General features: G+C 31.5%; 2 protein-coding genes across 5 annotated transcripts; one reads left to right on the forward strand and one right to left on the reverse strand.

The window, feature by feature from the left end:
• Window positions 1-1995: 1995 nt before the first annotated feature.
• LOC142324412 (death-associated inhibitor of apoptosis 1-like) lies at window positions 1996-13334 on the forward strand. 4 transcript variants are annotated; one of them, XM_075365251.1, is made up of 5 exons: window positions 1997-2235; window positions 8362-10851; window positions 11185-11919; window positions 12241-12412; window positions 12922-13334. In XM_075365251.1, exons 3-5 carry the CDS (start codon window positions 11885-11887, stop codon window positions 12931-12933), a joined length of 219 nt encoding a protein of 72 aa, XP_075221366.1. In that variant the 5' UTR covers window positions 1997-2235; window positions 8362-10851; window positions 11185-11884; the 3' UTR covers window positions 12934-13334. The 4 variants fall into 4 exon arrangements, 3 of the variants coding, with proteins under 3 accessions (XP_075221372.1, XP_075221366.1, XP_075221361.1); XM_075365257.1 differs by having other exon boundaries at window positions 1996-2235; window positions 11185-12835; XR_012756285.1 differs by having other exon boundaries at window positions 1998-2235; window positions 11185-11501; window positions 11585-13334.
• A 7167-nt stretch (window positions 13335-20501) lies between these two features.
• Window positions 20502-24152, reverse strand: LOC142324445 (uncharacterized). Its single transcript, XM_075365277.1, has 2 exons — window positions 23703-24152; window positions 20502-21527 (listed from the first exon to the last, which is right to left on the reverse strand). Exons 1-2 carry the CDS (start codon window positions 23996-23998, stop codon window positions 21488-21490), a joined length of 336 nt encoding a protein of 111 aa, XP_075221392.1. The 5' UTR covers window positions 23999-24152; the 3' UTR covers window positions 20502-21487.
• Window positions 24153-24589: the final 437 nt, after the last annotated feature.

Here is a 24589-nt window from a genome sequence, read left to right on the forward strand (position 1 = left end):
AGAACGTGTCGCGGATTCTAGCTAAGTAGGTAGCTTAGTGAAGTTGCACAAGAATTACAGCAGATATGAGGCGCCCAAGACTTGTTGTCCTGATCTCCTATTTTACAATCAAAGTTGTGTTCATATGATTTTTAACCGGAGGAGTAATATATTTTCTTTGAGATTTAAAAAATAATTCACCACACGTATAGCAAAGATTGTTAGTATGATTTATACAACTACGAGGAATTTTAATATAAATCACTATCGATTCATAAAACTACTATGTGTGGAGCATAAAAAAAAAGATACACGTCTGTATAAAACAAAAGTAAGAATAAAACAAATACCAAACATGTATTCGCATGAAAATCAAAACGAAACTGATTTTCTGTTTTTGGTTACTCCACAGTAAAAATAGTGATTGAAATGACAAATTATAATGCCGTTAATAAAGGCTGTTAATTAAATCATATTACTTTGATAGATTTATATTTCATTGAAAGAATGAGTCGTAGTAAACGGTTAGTATCGATGTCATTTTATGATCCAGTACAGTACCAATTATGTTGGTCACTCCTTCAAATTATTCCATTCTGAGCAATTTACACCTTCAGACATTCATATTTAATTATTAATATAAACAATTAAAAAATATATTTGCAAGTGTTTAGTCTTATTAGAGAAATAAGTTAATTGTTAAAACGACTTATTTCTCTAATTGTTAATTTCCCTAAATTTTTAGAACGAGTAACAATTACAAAAAGGTTAAATTATCAGGACAAATATTAAGGTCATAATTGGATTCAGCGTAAAAAAATACTTGTATTTAAGAAAAAAACCAAACTATCTGTGTAACAAAAATCTTGTAAACCAATTTAATATTTGTTGGTCAGTTAATATTTTAATATATTAAATGGGTTTTTACAAATAATAAGATATGATATTAAGTCTAAATTTACATTAGACATTTGGTTTTTTTTGCAGTAACAATTAGTGGATGGTGAGTTTTGCTGCTATTCCTGTCTACAAAAATAACTTCTGGAAAAAAATATTATTTTTAAAGTATTTAGGAAAATAATAAATGCGTAGCAAATGTCCATTGTTTTTATAAAAAGACTGCAATTGGGCAATATTACATTGGGTTATACTATAGTAAATTTAATTATATTTCTTTATCTAATAATAAATTAATAAATAATATTTTTTTTTTGTCTTCAGTCATTTGACTGGTTTGATGCAGCTCTCCAAGATTCCCTATCTAGTAAATAATATTATTTTCTTAATTTTATTTTTAATCAATTGCAAGAATCGTACCTTGAATTAATTTGACCTTTATTTTTCTATTTGATTAATTTAATCAAATTTAATCAAATAATCAAATTAGGTCGTCAAATATTAATTGATGTGCAGATATTAATTCACATAGAAAGCATTTTTGTCTATCAAGAATAAATTTTATTTTAATGATTTAGAATAAATAAACATAAGACTAAAGTATACAACTCATAAAAAATTATTTCGTGATAAACAGTCACCATTGAATATTTTAACATTTGATCTCTGAAATAAATTAAAAATAATTAAATGAGATAAATTAATAAATTACATGAATCTGCGATATCAGAATTAATAATTGCGGCTATTCTTTCCCAGCGATATATCTAACAGCACAATGTTTGTTTCTTTATTTTTGTACAATTGGGGCATAAATTGCTGTTATCATGAAAATACACAACTGCTTATTTTTATCGGAAGATTTGTCTGTGCGATTTTGCAATGTCAGTCTATATCATTAAGTCAAGGATCTTTTACTGTTGATAAAACGAGTTTGAATTTAAAATATAATTAGATACATGTACGTTTAGCTCCTCTCTATTCCTATGTAAAAAAGAGAAGTATTTCTCTGAAGTAGACTACTGTAATTTACCGTATGATAAAAAAGAAATTTGCAAACAAAACATGTTCCTTGTAATTTCAACGGGGATTCACAATATATTTAAATAATTTTATATAAATTTCTCTTTGTATATAAACAGATGTCACTTGCTATCAAAACTATTCACATTAAGAGTCTATATTGTGTTCTTCTTGCTAATTAGTGTTTCATAAAATTCCTATAATAAAAAATAAAATAACTGAACAAACAAATGAAGTTCAAAGTAGAGTCTACATTGCTAGTTTTATTATTAGTGTTTGTTGTAGTACTACACTATTCAAGAGCATTTCCAACTGGAGATGATTTTGATGAACGCGGTATGTAAATTCTATATTACTTAAATTAAATTTTTAACTAAATTAGTAATAATTATTAGAATTCAAGCTCCGTGTTGGGGTATAAACAGATTCGGGGGTGATATAGCTGTCTGTAACATACTATCAGTAATCAATACTAATTTTTCAAACTACAAAAAATTAATAAACTTTTTGATTAACAGCTTACTAATCACAGTGCATTCAGTCGGTTGCCTAGCTAACCTACTATTATATACAATTTTTAGCAGGTACCGATGAAACTGTAATGAACATTGTATTACTACTTTCAGCTATTCATACTCAGGTTTTGCAACTGATTAGTATTAATTTATTAGATTATATATTTTTTATAATAAGATTTTATGTATATACACTAGCTGCAGATGCACAGGCGTGTCGTAGGCACGCCCTCCGCAGCTAGGCCTTCCGAGCGGGTTGCCTTGGTGGGCTGTGTCTCGGAATGGGATTATTAAGTGTCGAAAAATGATTACCTCTTACGTAAAAATATTTTTTTTTGAATGATGAAAATTGATATAACGAATTAAAAGTTTAACTCTAGAAATCGAAACTAACGAATCGGGATTCTCCGCTAGTGACCGGTACCTTTCGGGCCTACTTTTTGATAACAATTCATTATTTTATGAAGAAAAACAATCGCGTAAATAAAAAAAATATGAATTATTAATATATATTTCGCATATATATAGATCAAAGAAAAATATATATTACAAGTATAAATAATAACAAGTACAAGTAATAAATATATAATAATATAACAAGTACACACCTGACAATCACGAGACATGTACTAACGAATGGGGATTTTCCGCTAGCGATCAGTACATTCCGGTGCTAAGCTAAGGGAGGCAGACACACACAGAGGCACATACAAATGCGTTAGTTAACTCATCTTCGCAAATCAGCTGATTTCAAAGTAGAGCGTTCTAACGTTCAAATCCTAGTAAAGGCAGTTACTTTTATACGGATTTTAATACTAGATCGTGGATACCGGTGTTCTTTGGTGGTAGGGTTTCAATTAACCATACATCCAGAAATGGTCGAACTGAGACTGCACAAGATTACTCTTCATTTACACTAATACATATCATTCTCATTCATCCTTTGAAGAAATACCTGATGGTGATTCCCGGAGGCTAAACGGGAAAAAATGTTCCACTTGATAAAGCCTCGCATTGAAGGCGAAATGTGTCATTGTTTTGTATTTCGTTTCATTTTAAATAATAATATCAAATATTGTAAAATGGTTGTTTTTTACCTGATGAATTACAATATGGAATATTTGTGATCTAAATATTTTATCTGCGTATTTGTTTCTATTATTTGCGTAGTGACTTATTTGGGATTTGAATATTTTGTGTTCTTGTAACATCCAATGGAGAAGTGTTATCATTTAATATTAGTTAGCCTACACACAACACACAACACACACACACACACACACACACACACATATATATATATATATATATGATGGCCTTGAGACTTGATAGTGTACTGAAGTACTTAGAAAAGTCTTTTCGGGATTTATAAACGTTTTGATAATCAGTTGTGTGAAAGATACGGCTATCAATTTAAATGATTCGAAATGATTTAAATGATTTGAATTAAAATGATTTAAATGATTTGAAAATTCTTTACAAGCAGGAATATTAAATAATAATACAATAAATTTATAATATTTGAAAAATAATACAATACTTTGCATTATTTTTCAGCTTAATTTCCAACAAATTATTCTAAATTTTCAGTAAAAATACCCTTAATGTCAAATGACCTCAGCCTATGAAGGCTGAGGTCATAGGCTGAGATAGCATCTCTTTTCTTGAAATGGTATCATAGTTGAATAATAATCAAGCAATTCTATAAAGAGATATGAAATACATTTGTCTATTTAATTTTAATTAAAAAATGTTCAATTTATAAAATTTGAAGAATTTAAAAATATTTTAGATTAGTATAATCTATTATTAATTTGTATAATTAAATTATTTATTATTTTCCGACTATAATACAATGATGTTTTAATTTAACGTTCGAAGTGTATGTTATGTATATACCCGTATTACATAAAATAGAAGTATCATGTAATGCAGTACGACAATTTTTTTTATATTAAATGTATATTGTTTTCATACAAAAAGAATATGTGATCTTAATATATACTAGCGTAAAAAATTATATTTTTATATAAATATTTAACTTTTTATGTACATAATATGCATATATGATGCTATTATGTATATGATGCTATTAAAAAAATATCTGCGGTGATTATTTAAATATAAATGTAAAATTATTTCCCCGCCTATGGAAATCATAATGTTAAATTTGGAGCTTAAGCAAATAACAAAGCAAATAAAAAAAATGGAAAAATATATAATTTATTTTAGGAATGGGGTTGATTTTTTGAATATTTCTTTTTCCAAAATTCATTTTTTACTCAAAATGCCTCAAAGTAAGCTTTTCATCAAACTCTGCCCATAAAAAGTATGGCCACCCAGCTAGAAGTAGTTAAGATATCAGAATCAAAATGTAATGGCATTAGCGTCCATTCTTAGAAGCCACAGTGCCAAATTTCAGGTTCTCACGTACGGAATTTTTCCCCAAAAGTTGTAACAAATGTTCTCGTTTGAAGTACTTTAAAGAATAAAAATGCAGAGCAATACTCACAGAAATTTAGCCCTAGTGTAGCTGTACGCAACCTGAAACGATAACTTCTTGTTTTTAATGTTGCGGTGCAATTAATAAGTTGCACTCCAACGGTACACGGTACATAGAGCACCTATACATGTATAATAAAATGTTAATTAGGAACGTTTCCGTTTGTGCATCACGCAAAAATTATGGGACAGATGTTAATAAAACTTTGTAGATTTATACCTTAGAGGCTTGGTCATATTCTAATCGGAGATAATGACCAAGCCTCTAAGGATTGCTTATTTTGGCTGTCGATATTGGAATGTCAAAAGGTAAAAAAATATGCCTTCAAAAAAAAGAAGTAAGTAAGAAAAAAAATCCTTCTTTTATCCAAAGTCTGCTAAAAGGATGAGAGTATCTCGGTCTTGAAGAACTGAAGAGCGTGATTCTCGGTTAGCTGACCGAAAGCGCTACGCTCAGAATCGAGCTGCAGTAAATTTTCTACACTAGTTGCAGTTAAATTTCTCACGAGTTCATACTGATGTCATTGTAGAGCTACCACGGTCGCGTAAGGACTGAAGCGGCTTTAGCTATAATGTACAGAATAAATACACCGATTATGGACGTATTGGCGCCACGACAGAAGTATGTTATCACGCTCGGTAACGGAAAGGGAAACCAAAAGGGATCTGTTCGTCAACAGCAGGAGCGTATCAGAGCTACGTCAAGAACGATGGAAACATCGGAGAAAGGAAAGGCTTTAATTGTCGTCTATCGATATTATTCGAAAGCGCGAGCGAAGCAAACTAGTACCGCATAACAGAAAGTACGCTAATACGGTAAAATTTTCGGTGTCGGGGTTTTTGCAGATCTTGACGTTTCATAGAATCTTCTAACAAAAACCACAATTTTTGGAACGGAAAATTCTGAAAAGAAGTGTATATGCGTACATAGATACGTATGTATATCGACCTGTTTTTTGCTTTATATTTCCAGGCTGGATGAACCGATTTGGATGAAATTTGGCAGGATGATTTTTGTATTTGGGATATTACTGCAGATTAATTTTGGTCACAATTGGTCGAGGGGGTAGGGAGATATGGACCTCAAGGGACTTGTCTCAAAATTTTAGTCAAAGAGTAGGTAAATTTTTTTTACATAGTTTAATCTCAATTAGATAACTAAGATAATTTATCACGGTGTTTGGTCTTAAGCAAACATCCGTATGAGTTTGGGGGATAAAAACCCTTTGTCTTTTGACGTTTTTGCACTCAAAGTCACATTCTTGTACTAATTCAATTAGATGAGAATGTCCAATCGTGTTGACTGTGTATTTGGGCAATACCATTTAGGAGGATGATAATAAGCCTACATTTTTTTTTCATTAGTACAATTTTTTATATTTTCAGAATGGATTGATATCTTGTACCAAACTTCTGAATATGGATCATAAGTGCCATTCAAGTTTCGTTATAATTGCTCAAGGAAGTGGAGGAGATAGGTTCATCAGAGATCCCGTACTTCAAAATTTTACAAAAAAATAGAGTAACTTGTCCTACATAATTCAATATTTCTTAGGAGGATTATATACTTTTGTTTTTCTATCCCATCGTGCCTTAAATTACAGCGAAATCAGTCGTGTATTAGCTCAATGATAAAAAAGTTAAGTAAATTCACGGTTAAAGTTAAGGGCTTATAAATCATTTTCTTCCTAAGTAGCTATCTGTCCAACGGCTGAGCCCTAGGTTACCCAGGTGACTGATTGTCAGCTGTTCTATCTGATAAGATATTTTTTTAAATATTTAGCGATAAAACAAAAATAATTTTTCTACCTTAAACTGTAGAAAAAAATCAAATTATTGGTGTTTACGTTAACGGGGACACATATTTACGAAATAGGGGACATTCCGTCAGACTTCAAAAAGTGTGCTATTGTCACGATACTAAAAGAGAAGATATATGTGAAGAATACAGAACAATTAGCTTAACTACTCATGAATCAAAAGTCCTAACTAGAATTCTGTGCAGAAGAATTGAGAGGAGAGTGAAAGAAGTGTTAGGAGAAGACCGATTTGGTTTCAGGAAAAGTATAGGGACAAGGTAAGCAATTTTAGCGTTCAGATTAATAGTAGAAGGAAGATTAAAGAAAAACAAACCGACATACTTGGCATTTATAGACTTAGAAAAGGCATTTGATAACGTGGACTGGAATAATTAAAAAATGTTCAGCATTTTTAAAAATTTAGGGTTCAAGTGTAGAGATAGAAGAACAATTGCTAACATTTACAAGAACCAAACTGCAACAGTAACAATCGAAGAGCATAAGAAAGAAGCAGTAATAAAAAAGGGAGTCAGACAAAGTTCTTTCCTATTCCCGTTACTTTTTAATATTTACTTAGAACCAGCAGTTAATAGTGTTAAAGAACAGTTTAGTTCCGGAGTAACGGTGCGAGGTGAAAAGATAAAGATACTACGATTTGCTGATGATATAGTAATTCTAACCGAGAGTAAAAAAGATTTAGAAGAAACAATCAATGGCACGGATGAAAACTTACGCAAGAATTATCGCTTGAAAATAAACGAGAACAAAACGAAATTAATGAAATGTAGCAGAATTAAAGTAGATGGACCACTAAATATAAAAATAGGAAGAGAAAAGAATATGGAGGTAGAAGAATTTTGTTATTTGGGAACTAGAATTACTAAAGTTGGACGAAGCAGAAGCGATATAAAATGCCGAATAACACAAGCGAAACGAGCTTTCAGTCAGAAATATAATTTTCTTATATTAAAAATTAATTTAAACGTCAGTAAAACATTTTTGAAAGTATATGTTTGAAGTGTAGGTTTATATGGAAGTGAATCTTGGACGATCGGAGTACCTGAGAAGAAAAGATTACACGCTTTTGAAATACGGTGATGTAGGAGAATGTTAAAAATCAGATGGGTGGATAAAGTGACAAATGAAGAGGTACTACTGCAAATCGATGAAGAAAGAATCATTTGGAAAAATATAGTTAAAAGAAGAGACAAACTTGCAGGCCACGTGTAAGGCATCCTAGAATAGTTGCTTTGATATTGGAGGGACAGGTAGATGGGAAAAATTGTGCAGGCAGGCAACGTTTGCAGTACGTAAAACAAATTGTTAGGGATGTAAGATGTAGGGGTATATCGAAATGAAACAACTGGTACTAGATAGGGAATCTTGGAGAGCTGCATCATACCAGTCAAATGACTGACGAAAAAAAAGTTAACGGATGACCTAGAATGAATTTCATGCTGTGTTAAATATGGTTCAAATATATGTGATTTCTCTGGTGTATTATTCATTTAATAATTAGTAACGTAACAGAGTTTATTAATTAAGACATATTAATATAGGCATGTAATACTGTATAATTTATATAAATATTTGCGGATTTATAAATTATATTTCAGCTTTTATGCTAATATATTTTATGTTTTCAGAATTTTCAGATTATGAACCACTAGATGTGCATCTTCGTATCCGCAGAACCACTTGCAATCCGATAGCTTGTACTCTTCATTGCTTAGCTTTCAAGAAAAAAGAAGGCCAATGCAAGATCAACATTTGCCGCTGCCACAATTAAAAATTAAGCTTTTATTTATAATTAAAAGTAAATAATTAAAAAAATATATAAAAATCATTAAAACACGTAATAAATTGTTCTTAATTTTCTTACTTTGAGTTTTTATTTTTATGAATATACAAGTATGACTAATAAGAGAACAAAGACCCCGGATTCAACATACAGCCACTGCTGTTTTTTTTTTGTTTTTGTATGATTCAGGCTAAATGATTAATTGCCTGGATGAGATTGTAAGGCAGAGAAATGGTCGTGTGTCTATCGATGGAAGAAAGTAATAAGATTAGAAAAAGGGAAAGTAGCGAGAAAGGACAACCAATTTGATTCCTACTTGTGATTCCTTTAATCATCCTTTAAGACAAATAGAAGGTTCAATAATCAACCGGTTCAAATGCGTTTAAAACTTGATGAAAAGTAATTGAATACGATTCTACTCATTCTGGGTTATTGTTCTTGCTTAAACTTTTCGAGGGGCAGATCTAACTGAAAGGTTTAAAATTAGTTGAATAAATGTTTTTAAATTAGATGTACATGCCATACAACAATGAGGACTGGAACGACAAATTTTTTTAGGAATCTAACTTCTGTTCTCAGGTGACTCTTCAATTTCTAAAGGAAAATCAGTTTTTGTTATAGGGATGTATATTTAATTAATCGAAGCAAAATATTTGCTTAGTGATCCTGAGTAAAAATGCCCAAAACTCTCGTCAAAAGAAAATAAAACATGAAACAAATAAACCTACTTTGAGGTACGGTCCTCCGTGGACCTTCTATCAATATGCATTTTTTTTTTAACTTTCACCTCTTTTTGGGTAACTTAATTTTCTCCTGTTTTGGGTTCGTAGGTGTATATCAGACCCTGCTAAGTCCATGAAGTTTATGCAGGGATCAGCAGAACAGATGTATTTTTGGTGTGATCTGGTGGAAGTGACTACAGGTGTAATTATGTGAAACACCAGAAGAGAGGTATTTCTTTCTGAAAGACCCGCTGCAAACTAACTGTTCAAGTATCTAACGAAAAGCTTTCCTAATAGCTCTTTTTATGCAAATACAAAAAGCAACTTATTGACGACAAATCCATGTTCAATTTGATCTGCGTCGGTCTAAATTTTGAGAAGTATTCGATTTTTTATGCTTTTTATAAGTCATCACGTCTCGTTTTTGGAGTTTTTGATCATATAAAATTTAGAATAAGGCATAGATAGAAGCAACAACGCCTTAGTCTCCTTTCATTACTCTTCAAAATCTGCATCATTCTTGAATGAAACCAAGTTTAGTATCTACCTGTTTAAAGTCTGTTTTAATTTTTTAAAAAATAAAAAATAATAATAAACAAAAAGAACACTTGTGAAATGCTACTTGTATTGATTAATAAATCATGTAATCCTACACACACTTACCGATGCTTAATTTATTTAATTTTTTTGTTATTAACTTTATTTTCTATTGTTTAATAGGTTAGAGGATATTTTAATTAATTTGTATACAATGCGATTTCTTTATTGTTACACTTAATTTTAATAATACTCGTAAAACAAATTCCTTAAACAATGTATTCTATCCCAGTATTTCTCACCCGTAGAAAATATACGTTGTGCAACTGTCTATAATGGCCATTAATGCACTTTTGAGAAGTTATCGACACTCGCCAAGGCACGTGTAGTAAATTACTTCGCACTCGTGCTTAATGGCTATCATTATAGACTTGTTGCATAACGTACTATTAAAAAATGATATGTCACTTTGTTCAATAATCCACAAAATATAATTTTAATAGAACTTATGAGATGAAAACATAATAATGATTTAAAAGATTAACATATCACCACAGTATAAAATTAACGTGTTTATTTATAACCTAGTAAAGAAAGATCCTGTTTTAAATGAACCTTTTGGCATTTTGCGTATTTTTTGGGGTATTGTAATTCCAGGAGAGGATTGTAATGTAATTACAGTGGTGGGAAAGTCTCTGTTATAAAGCAATCGCTTCTAAAATCATGATCTCATCTTTCAGCTAATCATGATACAGCATAGCAGTAGTGTAAAAATGCCGGTTCTGGGATTAGCGGCATCAATGATGTCATCACCCCCCAAAAAAATATGTACACGTGCTTGCTGACTTTGCATTAACCTTGCTTACTAGTTTGAAAGTCGACTGATAATGCATTTGCGCCAATTAGTGATAACGTATTGTTATTTTATTTTCCATGTTATCTCAATGATAAGCGATACATATAAATATCGCCAAAAAATTATTTTAACGGATTCATACCACGTTTTGCTATACTGTGTAACGTTATTTTTCACTATTAGATTTGCATCATCATCTTTGTTATATTCATTTAAAGAGGTGAGTAAAACTTATTTTAAATTAATTAAATATTAAATTATTTTTCCAGCCGATATTTAAATAAAAAATTATTCACTTAAAATAATTCTGTTCTAGTTCACGTATTTAAAATAAATTGTTATTTTATATTCTAGTTCATAAAATTAAAATAATTAGCTTCCAGCACCTAATTTTTTTTTCAGTGCTAAGATTGAAAAACTGTTTTTTTGTATTGGACTATATTTATATTTCCGTCACCTTTATAAAAGAGTAAGTTTTTTTCTTAGAAGTTATATATTATTACATATTTTTTTGTTATTTTTGTTAGAGTACAATGAAAATATTTATTCGCAGATGTCTGAAGAAATGTTTCCAATCAGTAATGAGCAATTAGAAGAAGTTATCTATCAAGCTTGCAAGAAGAGGATGAAGTGGGGGGGACTCCTAATTGGCGACAGTATTTATTAGTGCCGCGAAGGTTAGAGTTTGAGGAAGAAAATAACCAGCAACGCCATCCTTTATTGAATGATGGTAATGATAACCTCGTAGCAGAGGCTGCTGCTATTGCAGAGAATAATGAAAGAAAAGCTGCTACCAGTAATTTGGAAGATGAAGAAAGTACAATAATAACAACATCATTCACCTTAGAAAACCGCATCAAATATAAAAAGGCAAATATTATTTATTCTTATTTGATCAAAAATATATTTCTTAGTTTTACAAAGAAACTACTAATTCTCTTTTTCAATTTCAGTTTTGTAATGAGCAGGAGACCTATTTTGGAATTAGACGTTCTCTTAATGCGAAAAAAGAAGAAGGATATAGAATGAGAATGAATATAAAAAATTTGTCGACGAAAGAGGCAATCAATTGTAGAGTAATGAAGTTTACTACAAAAAAATCATTAATAAAAAATGTGGAGGATTTACACATGAAATTAATAATGATACTATTTTACATAAATTTTTAAATAAAGGTTTTAAAGATACAAAATCGTGAAGGAAACCTGCTAAAGACAGTTTTTCATTTGGATTAAATAAAACAAAAATTTTAAATGAGCGAGAAGCTATTACATGTCAGTTTTGTAAAGTAAGCATAATTAAATTTGTAACAGTTCCATGCGGACATCCATTATGTTTTAGGTGTAAGTCATTATATTTTAAAAATTTGTCTATAGAATGTAGTTTATGTAACACTTTAATTGTAGCATTAAATAAATGTTTTTAATTCTAATATAAATTGTACAGTTTTATTATATTTCCCTTTTTGCATTCAAATGAATCAGCAGTCATAGAAGAAGGAGAATAAAATGTTTATCTATTCACGAAAAAGGTATGCTAACAATTTTTATTGAGAGGAATTCTTTTTCTCTTAATTTTTTGTTTCTAATATTTTTTGTTTCTGTTTAAGATTGATGTCGCAGCTGCAAAAAGAGATTCTTAAGAGCTACTCTGAGAGGCTGAACGCATTTAAAAAAGAACTAGAAGAAATTGAATGTGATGTAAGACTATATGCTGTCAAAAGTGGAATCAGAAAAATAAATCTAGCAAATGTTTGTCCCGTTTGCGGCCCTCAGCAAAAGGTTAAACACACTTTCATTAAAAAATATTAAAGAATGCGGATTAAATAGCTTCGAAAACGATAGATTCGTTCCATGTAAAGAATGTAATTGGATTATAACCTCAGAAACTAATTTATTTCATTACACATAAAACTTATAATGAAAATTGTAGAGTTGCCGAAGAATTATACAATTGCTGTTTATTTTTTAAAGATAGCATAGTCTGTATTGACCTAATGATAAGTACTTTTAGTAATTGGGCAAGGCTTTTTCCAAAGGTTGAATTGTTGTTAGAAGCAGGATTTTATTTCACCGGTGTGATGGATTCTGTAGCAGGGATCGAATGTGGTGTCGAAATTTTTGAGTGGTTGGATAACGACAACCCATTTAAGGAACATAAAAATGTTTCACCCGATTACAAAATGGTGAAAAATAAAACGAAAGGTGCGTTGTATTTTAGTATTCATTTCTATTAGTTTATCAGTAGTATATAAGTAGTTGCCTAATTATATTCTATTTGTTTGTTCTAGGTTGATCGCTGACGGAGTTCTGTGGAGAAATAATGGGTTAGTCTTCATCCGAAGAGTATTCGACAACAATGGAAGAGAGTTCTTCCGACGATGAGACAGCTTGCGAATCCGAGTCTGATATCCTTAGCGATTCATGAATAATAGGATTTGTACCGGGAGTTCGAATAAAATCCATAAATCATTTAATAAATATTTTGAAGAAAACATTCCCTTTATCAACATTAGAAGTAATAAAGAAAGGAAAATATTTCGGTAATAAAACAGAAGTAGTAAAAATGAAAATACCAATAGTTATAGAATATAAATTTTTGCGTAACAAATTATCTGAATGGGAATTTTATCTCGTTTATTATTTGTAAAATATTATATTTTATCAAAAGCAATGAATAAATAGATTTATAAATTGAAAAGAATTTTATTATTTTATCCTTATTTTCTACCTTTAATAGATAAGTTAAAAATATTCATTTAAAATTCAGTTTATAATAAAAACGATGGGTGTTAAACAAGGGATAGCAAGAGAGCTTCACAAGCAAGCTCGTAGAAACTATTCGACAAGATCGTTCGAATTGAAAGGGTTAGATGACTTGTATCAGGGAGACTTAGTAGAGATGATAAAATACTCAAGGTTTAATAGAGGATATAAATATATTCTTACAATTATAAATTGTTTTTCAAAATTTGCTTTTGCTTTTCCATTGAAGAGCAAAAACGCAGATGATGTTGTAAAGGTCCTTGAACCCATATTTAATAAACATAAAATGAGACATTTTCAAACCGATGATGGAAAAGAATGGTTTAATTCAAAATTGAGATCGTTATTACTAAAATTCAATATAAATCATTATTCGACTTATTCCGATAAAAAAGCATCAATAGTGGAGTGGTTCAATATAACTCTCAAGACTAATATGTGGCGTAAATTTACTGAACAGGGTGATTACCGATGGATAAGTATATTGGATGAAATAATTGAAAAATATAACAATAGGGTGCATAGAACCACTGGTTTTAAACCTAAAGATGTTTCGTATAAAAACGAACGCGAAGTGTTGTTAAATATATCAAAGGTTGCAAAAAAACGTCATCAGCATACAACCACGAATAAATTTAATGTTGGTGATCAGGTAAAGATAAGTAAGCATATAAAGATATTTGCGAAAGGATATCTTCCGAATTGGACTAATGAAGTTTTTACAATTTTCAAGATAAAACAAACACAACCTATAACGTACGTTCTTAAAGATGGGAAAGGGGAAGTTTTAAAAGGAAGTTTTTATACGGAAGAACTTAGTAAAACCAAGTACGGCAACATTTCTTTGGTTGAAAAAGTATTAAAAAACGTGGCGATAAATTATTAGTCCGCTGGTTGGGATTTGATAAGAAAGAGGACTCGTGGATAGATAAGAAGGACTCATAAATTAGATTTATGTAATTTGTTCAGTAGCAGAGATGGATGCCAAAGAACAAGATCGGAAGCTGACGGTAATTAATTTTGACCGTTTAATAGATGAGGTATCGGATTTACATTCGAAAAAATACATAGTCCTCTTCTTCCAGACAACATCAGATGGTTGTAAAATTTGATGGTCCTTCAAATTCTGGTATGATGAATGCGGTTTTCAATCTTTTGTTTGACCCTAGCGGGTTGAGGTTCAGTAACATATATGTTTTTTCTAAATCATTGTACCAGCCTAAATATTTATTTTTAAAAAGTTTGCTGACTGATGTTGAAGGGATAGGTTACTATCCTTATAGCGATAACGATGTTATTGTGGCACCGGAAGAAACGGAGCCGAATTCCATAATGATATTCGATTAGGTAATATGCGAAAAACAGAATAACATAACAAAATGTTTTACTATGGGACGACACAATAACATCGATGTGTTTTATATGAGTCAAACGTATAGTAAAATTCCTAAACAACTGGTCCGAGACAATGCGAATTTTCTCATGGTCTTTCGACAGGATGAAAGAAATCTAAGACATATATATCATGATCATGTTACACCGGATATATCATTTGAAAAGTTTAAAGAAATATGTAACAAGGCTTGGAACCGGATAAAAAATGGATTTGTAGAAATCGATAAGAAGAGAGATAAAGGACGGTACAGATTTAATTTTGACATCTTTATCGGAAAGCCTAAAAAAAGCATAAAAAAGCGCAAAAGAGAGCATGAAAAAAGCCTGAAAAAGCCTAAAAAAGTTTAATAAAGCCTGCAGGCTAGCGTGCGCGCTTATGAATTAGCCTAAAAAGCTTCAACATATTTAAAGAGAGATAGCTAGTGCATGTAGTCAGATGAAACGTAAATGTCTACTATGGAGGATTGTGAACGTGTCACCGCGGAGATTCCTGAGATCCGCAGGAGTATTAAAAGAAAACATGGTGAATTGGTGAGAGGAAGATTCGAGTCCGATCTAAGACTTCAACAAGATTTTAAACCGCTTACTGAACCTTTGATTAAGATAGCTGAACAGTTCGGTTCCGAAGAGGGAGAAAGGGGAAAACGAATAAAAAAAGAAATAAATTCGAAAGAACGTCCACTACTGAAAATCTCAGCTGAAGAGTTACGCGGAAAAGAGAAGCGGGATTATCGAGAATTTAAAAAGAGGTTCGATATGGGTTCTATATTCGATCAACTAACTGAAGAAGATAGGGTAAAACATAATAAACGTTCTTTAGCAAACGATAGATCGCAGAGTGCGGTTTTTTCTGATGAACCAGAATGTGAAATTAAGCGGCCGACTGCCAAGTTACACCAGAAGATGGATACGTCTAGTTCGCTTCCTTTTAAGCTAGCCTAACCGTCTGATCCAGTAGGATGAAATGACCGGTATAGGATGTCGACAAAAGGCTAAAAGGTTTCTTTCTTATTCGGCTCGCCGCCGAGCTGAAAAAGCTGAAGAAACCGAACAGTCACCTGGGGTCGAAGACGAAGAGACTTATGAATCTCAATAGAGCAATTGTTGAATACGCTCGAAGGAAAAATGCAAATGAGCATGACTCTCAAGACAAGTATGCGAGATGGGTTGGCACAGGAATTTATGCTTGACGCCATCAGAGATACAGAAAACAACATGGATAACTTTACGGTGTTCATTTTGTAGGGAACGAACTGAAGATTGCTGATACATTAATCGATTTCGATAAGGAAAGTAACATCCAAATAAGAGAAGTGAAGTATCCTTCGAGCCGAGGTTTGTTCGAATTACTTTTCTGGAAAAAACCGACGTTATTCACGGAAGAAGATTTGGAAGAATATTACAAAATTTTTATCGCAACAAATGCGCACAGAAGAAATAATTCTGCTCTGGAACGGGTAAAGACTAATTCAGGATTAAAGTATGTGGAAATAATAAGACAGCTTTTTCCATCGTTCACCTCAAAAAAACGAGGTGAAGGTTTAGTACCATCTGCAATGACTTTGAACGAAACCCATAACGTTTATTACGTTTATTTTGATGATCCTAACGAAATCTGTGAGAGGTTAAAACTGTTGATTACATCAAAAAGGGTAGGTAATACTGCTCATGATAATGAAATCATATCAATAGTTGAGGAATTAAAAGAACGAGGACTAATAAAAGGAGAAGGCGCACTGTAAGCGAATCATTTGAGAACATGCCAGTTAACAGGTTAGGTTAGACAAAATTTAGTTCGAGAATCCCATTTGGGATTACTGATGAGGGTGATATCGACGTCCGCGAAAAAAATGTGCAATCTAGCATCAGCAGAATATTATGATGACGCTGTTAACATGGGTGATTGCTTATATTTAATTGAGCAGTATGCCCAGATCATGATTTTTAGCGTGTGAAGAACAAACGCATTTTAAAGTGGTAGATTTCAAAGAAGCTCGCGCTAAAAACGCTGCTTATCCAGACGATGAAAATGATTTGGTAACCATGAGATATGTACGGTTCCTCATTCAACAGAAATTCGATGAGGTCATCGCTAAAGTTGAAAATATGATAGGAAAAGAAATAGAAAATCCTTTAAGAAGTAAAAATACGAATGATCCCGTTATTCGTCAGCGATTAGATGAAACTATTTCTCGATTGAAAAGTGAGGTTCAGAAAAATGCGGCAACTCAAACTAAAAAAGAATCTGATATAAATACGGATGTACCGACAGAAGATTTTTAGTCAAGTATAAAATGAAGAGTGCGAACAATTGTAACGTTAGTAGTAAAACAGGAAACGGATTGATAAGTTCGGGCGAAAGTCTTCCAGGTAAAACATTTGGTGTTGTAAGTGACGTTGTAAGAACAGTACTCAATCGAGCTGTAGATCTACTTCCTTTCGAGGCTCACATACCTGGTTACCAATATTGCGGTCCCGGAACAAAACTAACAGAACGATTGAAAAGAGGCGATCATGGTATAAATCCGCTCTATAAAGCTTCCACCGGGGATGTAAGAGATTGATGATCTGAGGATTAAATTGAAACCTGCGAAGGGTGACTGTGATGAACCGAACGCGACGGATGATAAAAAACGAAAGCAATGAAATCGCAGTAAAGATAATGCAAAATGTTCAATTAAAATCTTAATCGATCCTACAACGATGCACTCGCGTTTGTTTTGTTCTGAAATAGTAGATTTTACAAAGCCACATTCTATCCGTACTCTTTTGGGATTTGATGAAATTGTCCTACCGGCAAACTTTTGGAATGCATCTCAGAAACCTGTTAGTATTTCATCGGTAAATGCTATACGCATAAGCTGTAACATTGCCCGTGGTTCATTTGTGGGCGGAGGAGAAGGTCATATTATCACGAATTCTATCCCAGAGTTGGACGGGGATATAAGATAATTGAAGTACCGAACAGGGTCATTTATCTTTTGGTCAACACCAAATCCATACGGAATATAACTGTGCACGTTTATAATCAAAATTCAGAACTAATAAATTTCGGTGGTGAAGAAGTGACGGTGAGACTACATTTAAGCGAAGAAACGATGGTACTGATTTTAATTGATAAAGCAGAATATAAATCCCCTCCCATAGTCTCTAACCTAACAGAAAGTCAACCTGCGAAACTTAAACGGTTAATACGAGAAAACGTACGTTTTCTGGAATCTTCAGGTTTTAAAGTTTTACAACGATGAGCGGACAGATAATAAATGTTGATACTGCAAACGTGGTATTTGATGAAACCATTACAGGTAAAGAATTTCATACTCACTATCCTTATGCGGCAACTACATTTAATAACAGCGATGAAATAAGAATACCTGTCCAGCAACAAGATGTGTACACGCTTCCGTATGAACGTTATTTACTCATCAACGGAAGGTATGGTGATGCTAATGGGGCTTCAGATTCTACACTAAAACTATGCAATAGTTTTGGCGCGTTTCTTTTCGATGAAATCCGTTACGAAATTGCTGGACAGGAGGTAGATAGGGTGAGAAACGTGGGGATAACTTCAACGATGAAAATCCTCTATCACTAAGGAACTTCGAAAAAGATTCTATTTTCATGAACGATTGGTCATCGGACGGAGTCGGTGATATAAATCCGGTCAACGGTGCATATATCGATGGCGAATCGGCAAATTTTAATATATTACTTCCGCTGAAGATGCTCTTAGGCTTTTTTGAAGATTATAACAAAATACTGCTAAACGTTAAACAGGAACTCATCCTGCTTCGGGCTTCCACTAACAATAACGCTGTTGTCGTTCCAGCTGGAAAAAGATTTATTTTCGGATTAACGAAAATTAGATGGAAAATGCCATATGTTAACGTATCGGATGAAAAACGGTTGTCGCTTCTCAGACTGGTAGATAGAGATGAACAGATTTCGATGATGTTCCGAAAGTGGAACTAATACGAATATCCAACTCTACCTATCAGTAAAAATAGGTCTCAATTGGAATTCGGGTTTTATCGAATACTTGAAGTTATCATCCATTTTTGAAAATTTAGCACCATTGTGTACTATATACGTAAAGAGTAAAGAAAAGAAAAAGTGTTAGAACAAATAATAAACAATAAATGGTATGTAGTAAAAGACCTTGACGGTTACGATTGTCCTCCTATCGATTTATTCAGTTCTTCAATAAATGAAGTGCCCTCTTTCGCTGAAAAAAATAATTGCGCTATAAAAAAGCTATATGGTTACACATGTGGTGAAGTTAGCAAAGTAAATTTTAATATATGTTGGAAGCGGTGGGAAATGCTATCGAAAAAGCGAAAGAGTGTTATTTAAACCGTCCCGGACGTAACGTTCTCCGTCACCTTCCTAAGCAGTTTATTATCGACCATTACGGAAAGCATGTTCCGCTTAAAGTTTATGAAGATCTACCCAACTACATGCAGCAAGATCCAGACATCAAGATTCTTCAAATATTTCCTGAAGATGAAAACGACTGGAGTAAAGAATAATAAATTTTAATTTAAAATAAAAATGTATTTAGAGTTTAACGTCAAATAAAATATGTATTTGTATTTTGTTTATTAAAGAACAATAAATAACTTTTAAAAAGAAATAGTCGTTTTTATTTTAGGTTTAATTATCCCTTCTCCTCTAAGCAATAAGATTGTGGAACGTATTTAAATGAAAGGTACCATTTGTAACGTTTAGTCTTTAAATCAGTGCAGTAAGATGAACATCATACACTTCATAACGTTCTTCGTTGCAACAATTTTTGTAAATGTAGATGAATTTGATTCTAATAAATTTCTATTAGACTATGGGTATTTCAAAGGAGACAATGCTAGCCTAACTGATGAAAAAGCAGTAAAATATGAGGTAAGACTGTTTCAAGAATCTTTCCGTCTTCCGGTTAATGGGGAGTTAAATAGTAAGACCATCTCTTTCATGCGTGAGCCTCGATGCGATGTACCAGATATATTACCGTATACAGTTTCAAGAATCGTATGGAGAAAACCAGAACTGAAATGGCACTATCAACGAGCAGCGGCTGAAAAGTTGAAGTTGGCTAACATAACTTTTGACGAGTGGGCAAAGCACACATCGCTAAGTTTCAAAAATGATTATTACGGATATGATATCCTTATTTATGACAAATATGGTATCCACACATGTGCCAAAAACGATAAAGTTCGATGCTCAAGCAGATTTGACAGAACTGGAGGTGTTTTGAGGCACGCGTTTTCTCCTAACACTGCCACACCCATAGAGATTCACATTGATGAAGAGGAGAATTGGAATTTTGATCCCGAAGGCAGAAGAAAAATACAAAACCAGCCCTCTGAGCACGTTGATGCATGAGATTGGTCACATCTTGGGTGTACGCCACTCTTTCAATAAGGATGCTCTTATGTACCCTTTACTAAACAAACGTTCAAATTTAAGCAAAGACGATATATTAGCCATTCAATCGCTTTATGGTAGTAAAACGATGACAACTACTGCTAAGGCTGTTCAAACGACTAAAACTACTACTGTTCTAGACACTTCAGAGGTTACTACCGATGTGTGCGCAATAAAAGAAGATGACAAGAATAAAATCATCGTTTGGCCTGCCTAAGAATTTTCTGTGTAAGTTTTCTTTGCTCGATTAGTTCTTGAAAGGATTTTTCAGACCTCACTCCTTGATGTCTCACCCAAGCTTTGTGTCTAGCAATAACTGCACGGTTACATTCTTCGGTCCACCACTGATGTTTTAATTTGAGGTTTGGTGGAGTTATGTTTTCCGCTATTTGTTGTAATTTCTCGATGGTTTGTTTAAGCTCTAATGTGTTGTCTACGTTTGCCGTTTTTTGCATGTAACCTTCGTTGGCTATTAATTTTCTCGGGTCAAATATGCTTTTATTTTGTGTCATTTTCTGCCTTTTGAGCGGTTTGAAATTTATTTTAATTTTGACTATTTTATGGTCCGAACCAGAATCTATCCATCTAAGTACCTTAACGTTCTGGATTTCTCTATGGACATTTTTGTCCATGCAAACATGATCTATTCGAAACTCTCCGATCCTCTGATTGGGGCTTGCCCAGGTTTTAAGCTTATTGGGCCTCCTTTTGAAACATGTGGATTTGGATACCATTCCGTGTATTTTGCCTAGTTCAACTAGTCGAATTCCGTTTTTGTTGGTTTTGTTGTGCGCTGGCCATTTCCCCAATAATATCTCGGTATTTTTTTCCTAACCCAGTTGGGCATTATAATCCCCTATTAAGATCTTAGTGTGCTTTGAGTTGATTTCTGCCACTGTTCAGTCCAGAATTTCCCAGAATTCATCTGCTATTTCACTATTTGCCTTATTTTTATGTAGTAATTAATTATTATTCTCTAATCTTTTTTTCTTTTGCAACTAATTCTATATAAAAAAAGTTGGGGACCCTTTTGGTGGAACTTTATCACAGCTGTGCAAAAAATGTCATACTTTTTGTCAATATTTATATAATTTATTTAACTTTTGTATATTGTATTTACAAAATAGCAAAAATTACTGCTTTTATTATAAATTATTATTATTATTAAAATAAAGAATGTTACACAATTTTTTCTTTTCCTTTTTTTAATGTGCAATCACACTTGTACTATTACCTCTTTAGTGTTTCTGACGCAGAGGTTATGGTGCAGCCACATCAAGTAAGAAGCATAGAATTTCTCTCATACTTCATCTGTCTAGAAAAATTAAGACATTTTTTTAACATATACATATTTAATGACATGTACAAATAATAAAGTTTTAAATAAAGTTATCACAGATTTTGATATTGAATATTTGCTTTTTTTTATGGATTTTGCAACAATCTTCTCTTTTGGTTTTATGTTGGAGATACAGTAAACTGTCTTCTTCAAATTTTTCTGTAGAATTCATGCCAATAATTTTTCTGAATAATTTGTGTCCATGAAGTTCTAATAAAACATTATTTGACTTTAAAACAGAAGTAAGGACAAAATATTCTTTGACTGTAACCTTTATAACAGAATGATTTAAAATCTCTAGTTATGTGAATTTTTCTCATTAGTTTGATGAGAAAAATATGCCTACAAAGTAATGTAGAAACAGATTACAGTGGAACCTCTGTTAACCAAAAGAAAGGAGGCTAAAACGGATAATCAAAATTTTGAGTAAAAACTAAATTTCATTTTTTAACTTTTATTAAACTGTAAACAGTTTAATTCTTATTAAAATATCATTTTTTACCCAAGTTTTATAAATTTTTCTCGAAAAAAATCATCTATTTTCTGTTTTTTATTACATCCATCCTGACCCCATAGGGGAAAACACCCGCCATGTGACGGTTACGGTCGCCATGCCGCCCCCTGCGTTCCTAGCCCTGATGGGCTTTACTGGAGGTCGTCTTCAAAACCTCGGAAAAAGGCATCTCTCAGCCTTGACCTTGCTTCAGTCAGGATGCCACCAATGCGAATGCCACATGTGACATTCCCATCGGTCCCGAAGGAACTGACCTACTACCCGAGAGTATATAAGGTGAGTTCAACACGCGACAGTAAACTATACTAAAAACAAAACGTTGAACAAAACATAAAACAAAAACAAATCACAAAGGCATAAAACAGGGAAATATCAAAACAAACAACAATAAGGAAACCCAGGCAAAACGCTAGATCCCCTCCGCAATCCTCTTCTTTGCCAAATAAACAAGAAAAAAGAAAACTACGAAACATTCATTTTTAAATACAAAGCATCATTTCAAAAAGATGTGTAATCTCTCAAATACTGTTGATTAATTCAAAAAATCTCTAAACAAATTAAGTATCTTAAGTTCTCACCCAATTAAAAAAAATTTAACTTTGAAACTGTTTTCATTTAAACTGTTTAAATGAAAACAGTTTCAAAGAATTAACTCTTTTCTTTCAAAGAAATTCAAATTGTAATTTTAATCGATATATATATATATATACGTATATATCGATATTATATATATTATATATCGATATATATATATATATATATATATTCAAAGAAATTACTACAATTTTTGTAAAAAGAAATTTAAAAAAAAATATTTTTCTTATGAACTTAATTTTTCCAATCAAATCAAATTTGCATCTCTTTAGAAACATCTCTTCTAAAAAGATTTTTATTTGTTATATATTATCGATTAAAATTACAATTTTTAATAAATAAAAAAATAAATAAACAAAATAAATGATTTGATACATTTTTCATCGAGATTAATCTAAATAATTTTCATGTTATTATAAATTTAAAAAAGATATTTCCAAACAAACAACATTTTTTCGTTGAAAAACAATCCATTTAACATATTTTTTGTGTCATAAAATTTAGAAAATGTTTTAAAAAAATTAAAATGTTTCCTGAAAAAAATAAAAATTTCATTCTACAAAACCTTCGTTTTTAAGTGTAAAGCACTTTTTAATGGGAATTTTAAAAAGATTGATTTTATATACAGCAATTTCCCTTGAAAAATCTACATTTCTGTAGAAACAGCATTTTGAAATGATCCTTTGTTTTTTGAGATATTTTTGATGAAAATTATAACTTTTAGTTTGGGATAAAATTTATTGTTTTTATTAGAAAAAATTTTAAAAAAAATTAAGCCCTTCATACAATTCATAAAATAAATTTGTTGTAACAGAAACCCAAAAAAAATTTCTTTCTTTAAGAAAGATTTTTTAAAACATCTCTTTTAAAACATTTGACTTATATAACATGTACATCAATTAAATTTAGAATTGATTAAAATCTATCTTAAATTAGAATTTGAGTTGGTTGTTAAAAATGTATTACCTAAAAAATAGATAACTTACATATTAGTGGGTAGTAATTTAAGTAATGAAAATAAAAAAAAATAACAGTACACTTACAACATCCACCTTTTTGCACACTGCCCCATTATCCATCTTCCTCCATTTGGACAAAGTTGTGTTTCTGGAAGAACTTCTTTGTTTCTATTTGGAAACCAAAATAAACTCACTCCTGTTACTGGTATTTTCCCAGTGTGTTCAAAGTGATTAATAGCTGGCTTATTATTATAATTTTCAGTACCAGCTTTATTAATCATGAGTATTGGTTCTACAATGTAACAATGTATATAAATAAAATTTATAAATAATATTATGAAACAAACAAAAAATTTTACCGCTGTGGAATCTTGCATCATTATTTAGTTATTAAAATTGCCACTTAATATTAAACTGATTTATATTGATTTAGCGTTAAAAACATTCATTGGTTAATGAAATATTTTGCTCTAGTATTTAATTTAGTTGGATACTTGCCAACATCAGTTGTTTTGTTAATGATCATTTGTTTTTATCTGCAATGATAATAAGTTTATTAAATAAACAATAGATGAACTTTATAAAAATAACAATTTTTTTCAATATGATTGTATATTTAAGCTTAACAAGATATTTAATGTATTATATTGTACATTATAAGTCCCACATTATACAATTATATTGTATTCTGTGTATCGGATAATTAAATTTATCTCTGTTTCTTATATCATAGTTGTTATGGTCTACAAAATAATTTTTAATCACTACCATTATGAATAAATATTATAGATTTGATAACTAAGAAGGACCATCTCATAAAAAGTAATTTTTTAAGACTGTTTCGGTAAGGGGCCTCCCCATCCAATCTAATTTTTTTTGTTCTAAAAATATTTTCCAACCGTTACACTAACAGTTAAAATAAAAAAAGTTTAAAAGTAACCTAGTAAAAGGATTTTAATGTGTTTAGATCA

This window comes from Lycorma delicatula, chromosome 1, assembly GCF_047948215.1.
Source record: "Lycorma delicatula isolate Av1 chromosome 1, ASM4794821v1, whole genome shotgun sequence".
NCBI lineage: Eukaryota > Metazoa > Arthropoda > Insecta > Hemiptera > Fulgoridae > Lycorma > Lycorma delicatula.

Excerpts from the sequence above, each read along its gene's own strand:
- LOC142324412 (XM_075365246.1), top strand. The coding sequence starts at position 2,130 with ATGAAGTTCAAAGTAGAGTCTACATTGCTAGTTTTATTATTAGTGTTT. Across the intron at positions 2,236-8,361 it reads AGATGATTTTGATGAACGCG|AATTTTCAGATTATGAACCA; the intron begins GTATGTAAATTC and ends TTATGTTTTCAG.
- LOC142324445 (XM_075365277.1), bottom strand. The coding sequence starts at position 23,998 with ATGATGCAAGATTCCACAGCGGTAAAATTTTTTGTTTGTTTCATAATA. Across the intron at positions 21,528-23,702 it reads TGTGCAAAAAGGTGGATGTT|ACAGATGAAGTATGAGAGAA; the intron begins GTAAGTGTACTG and ends TAATTTTTCTAG.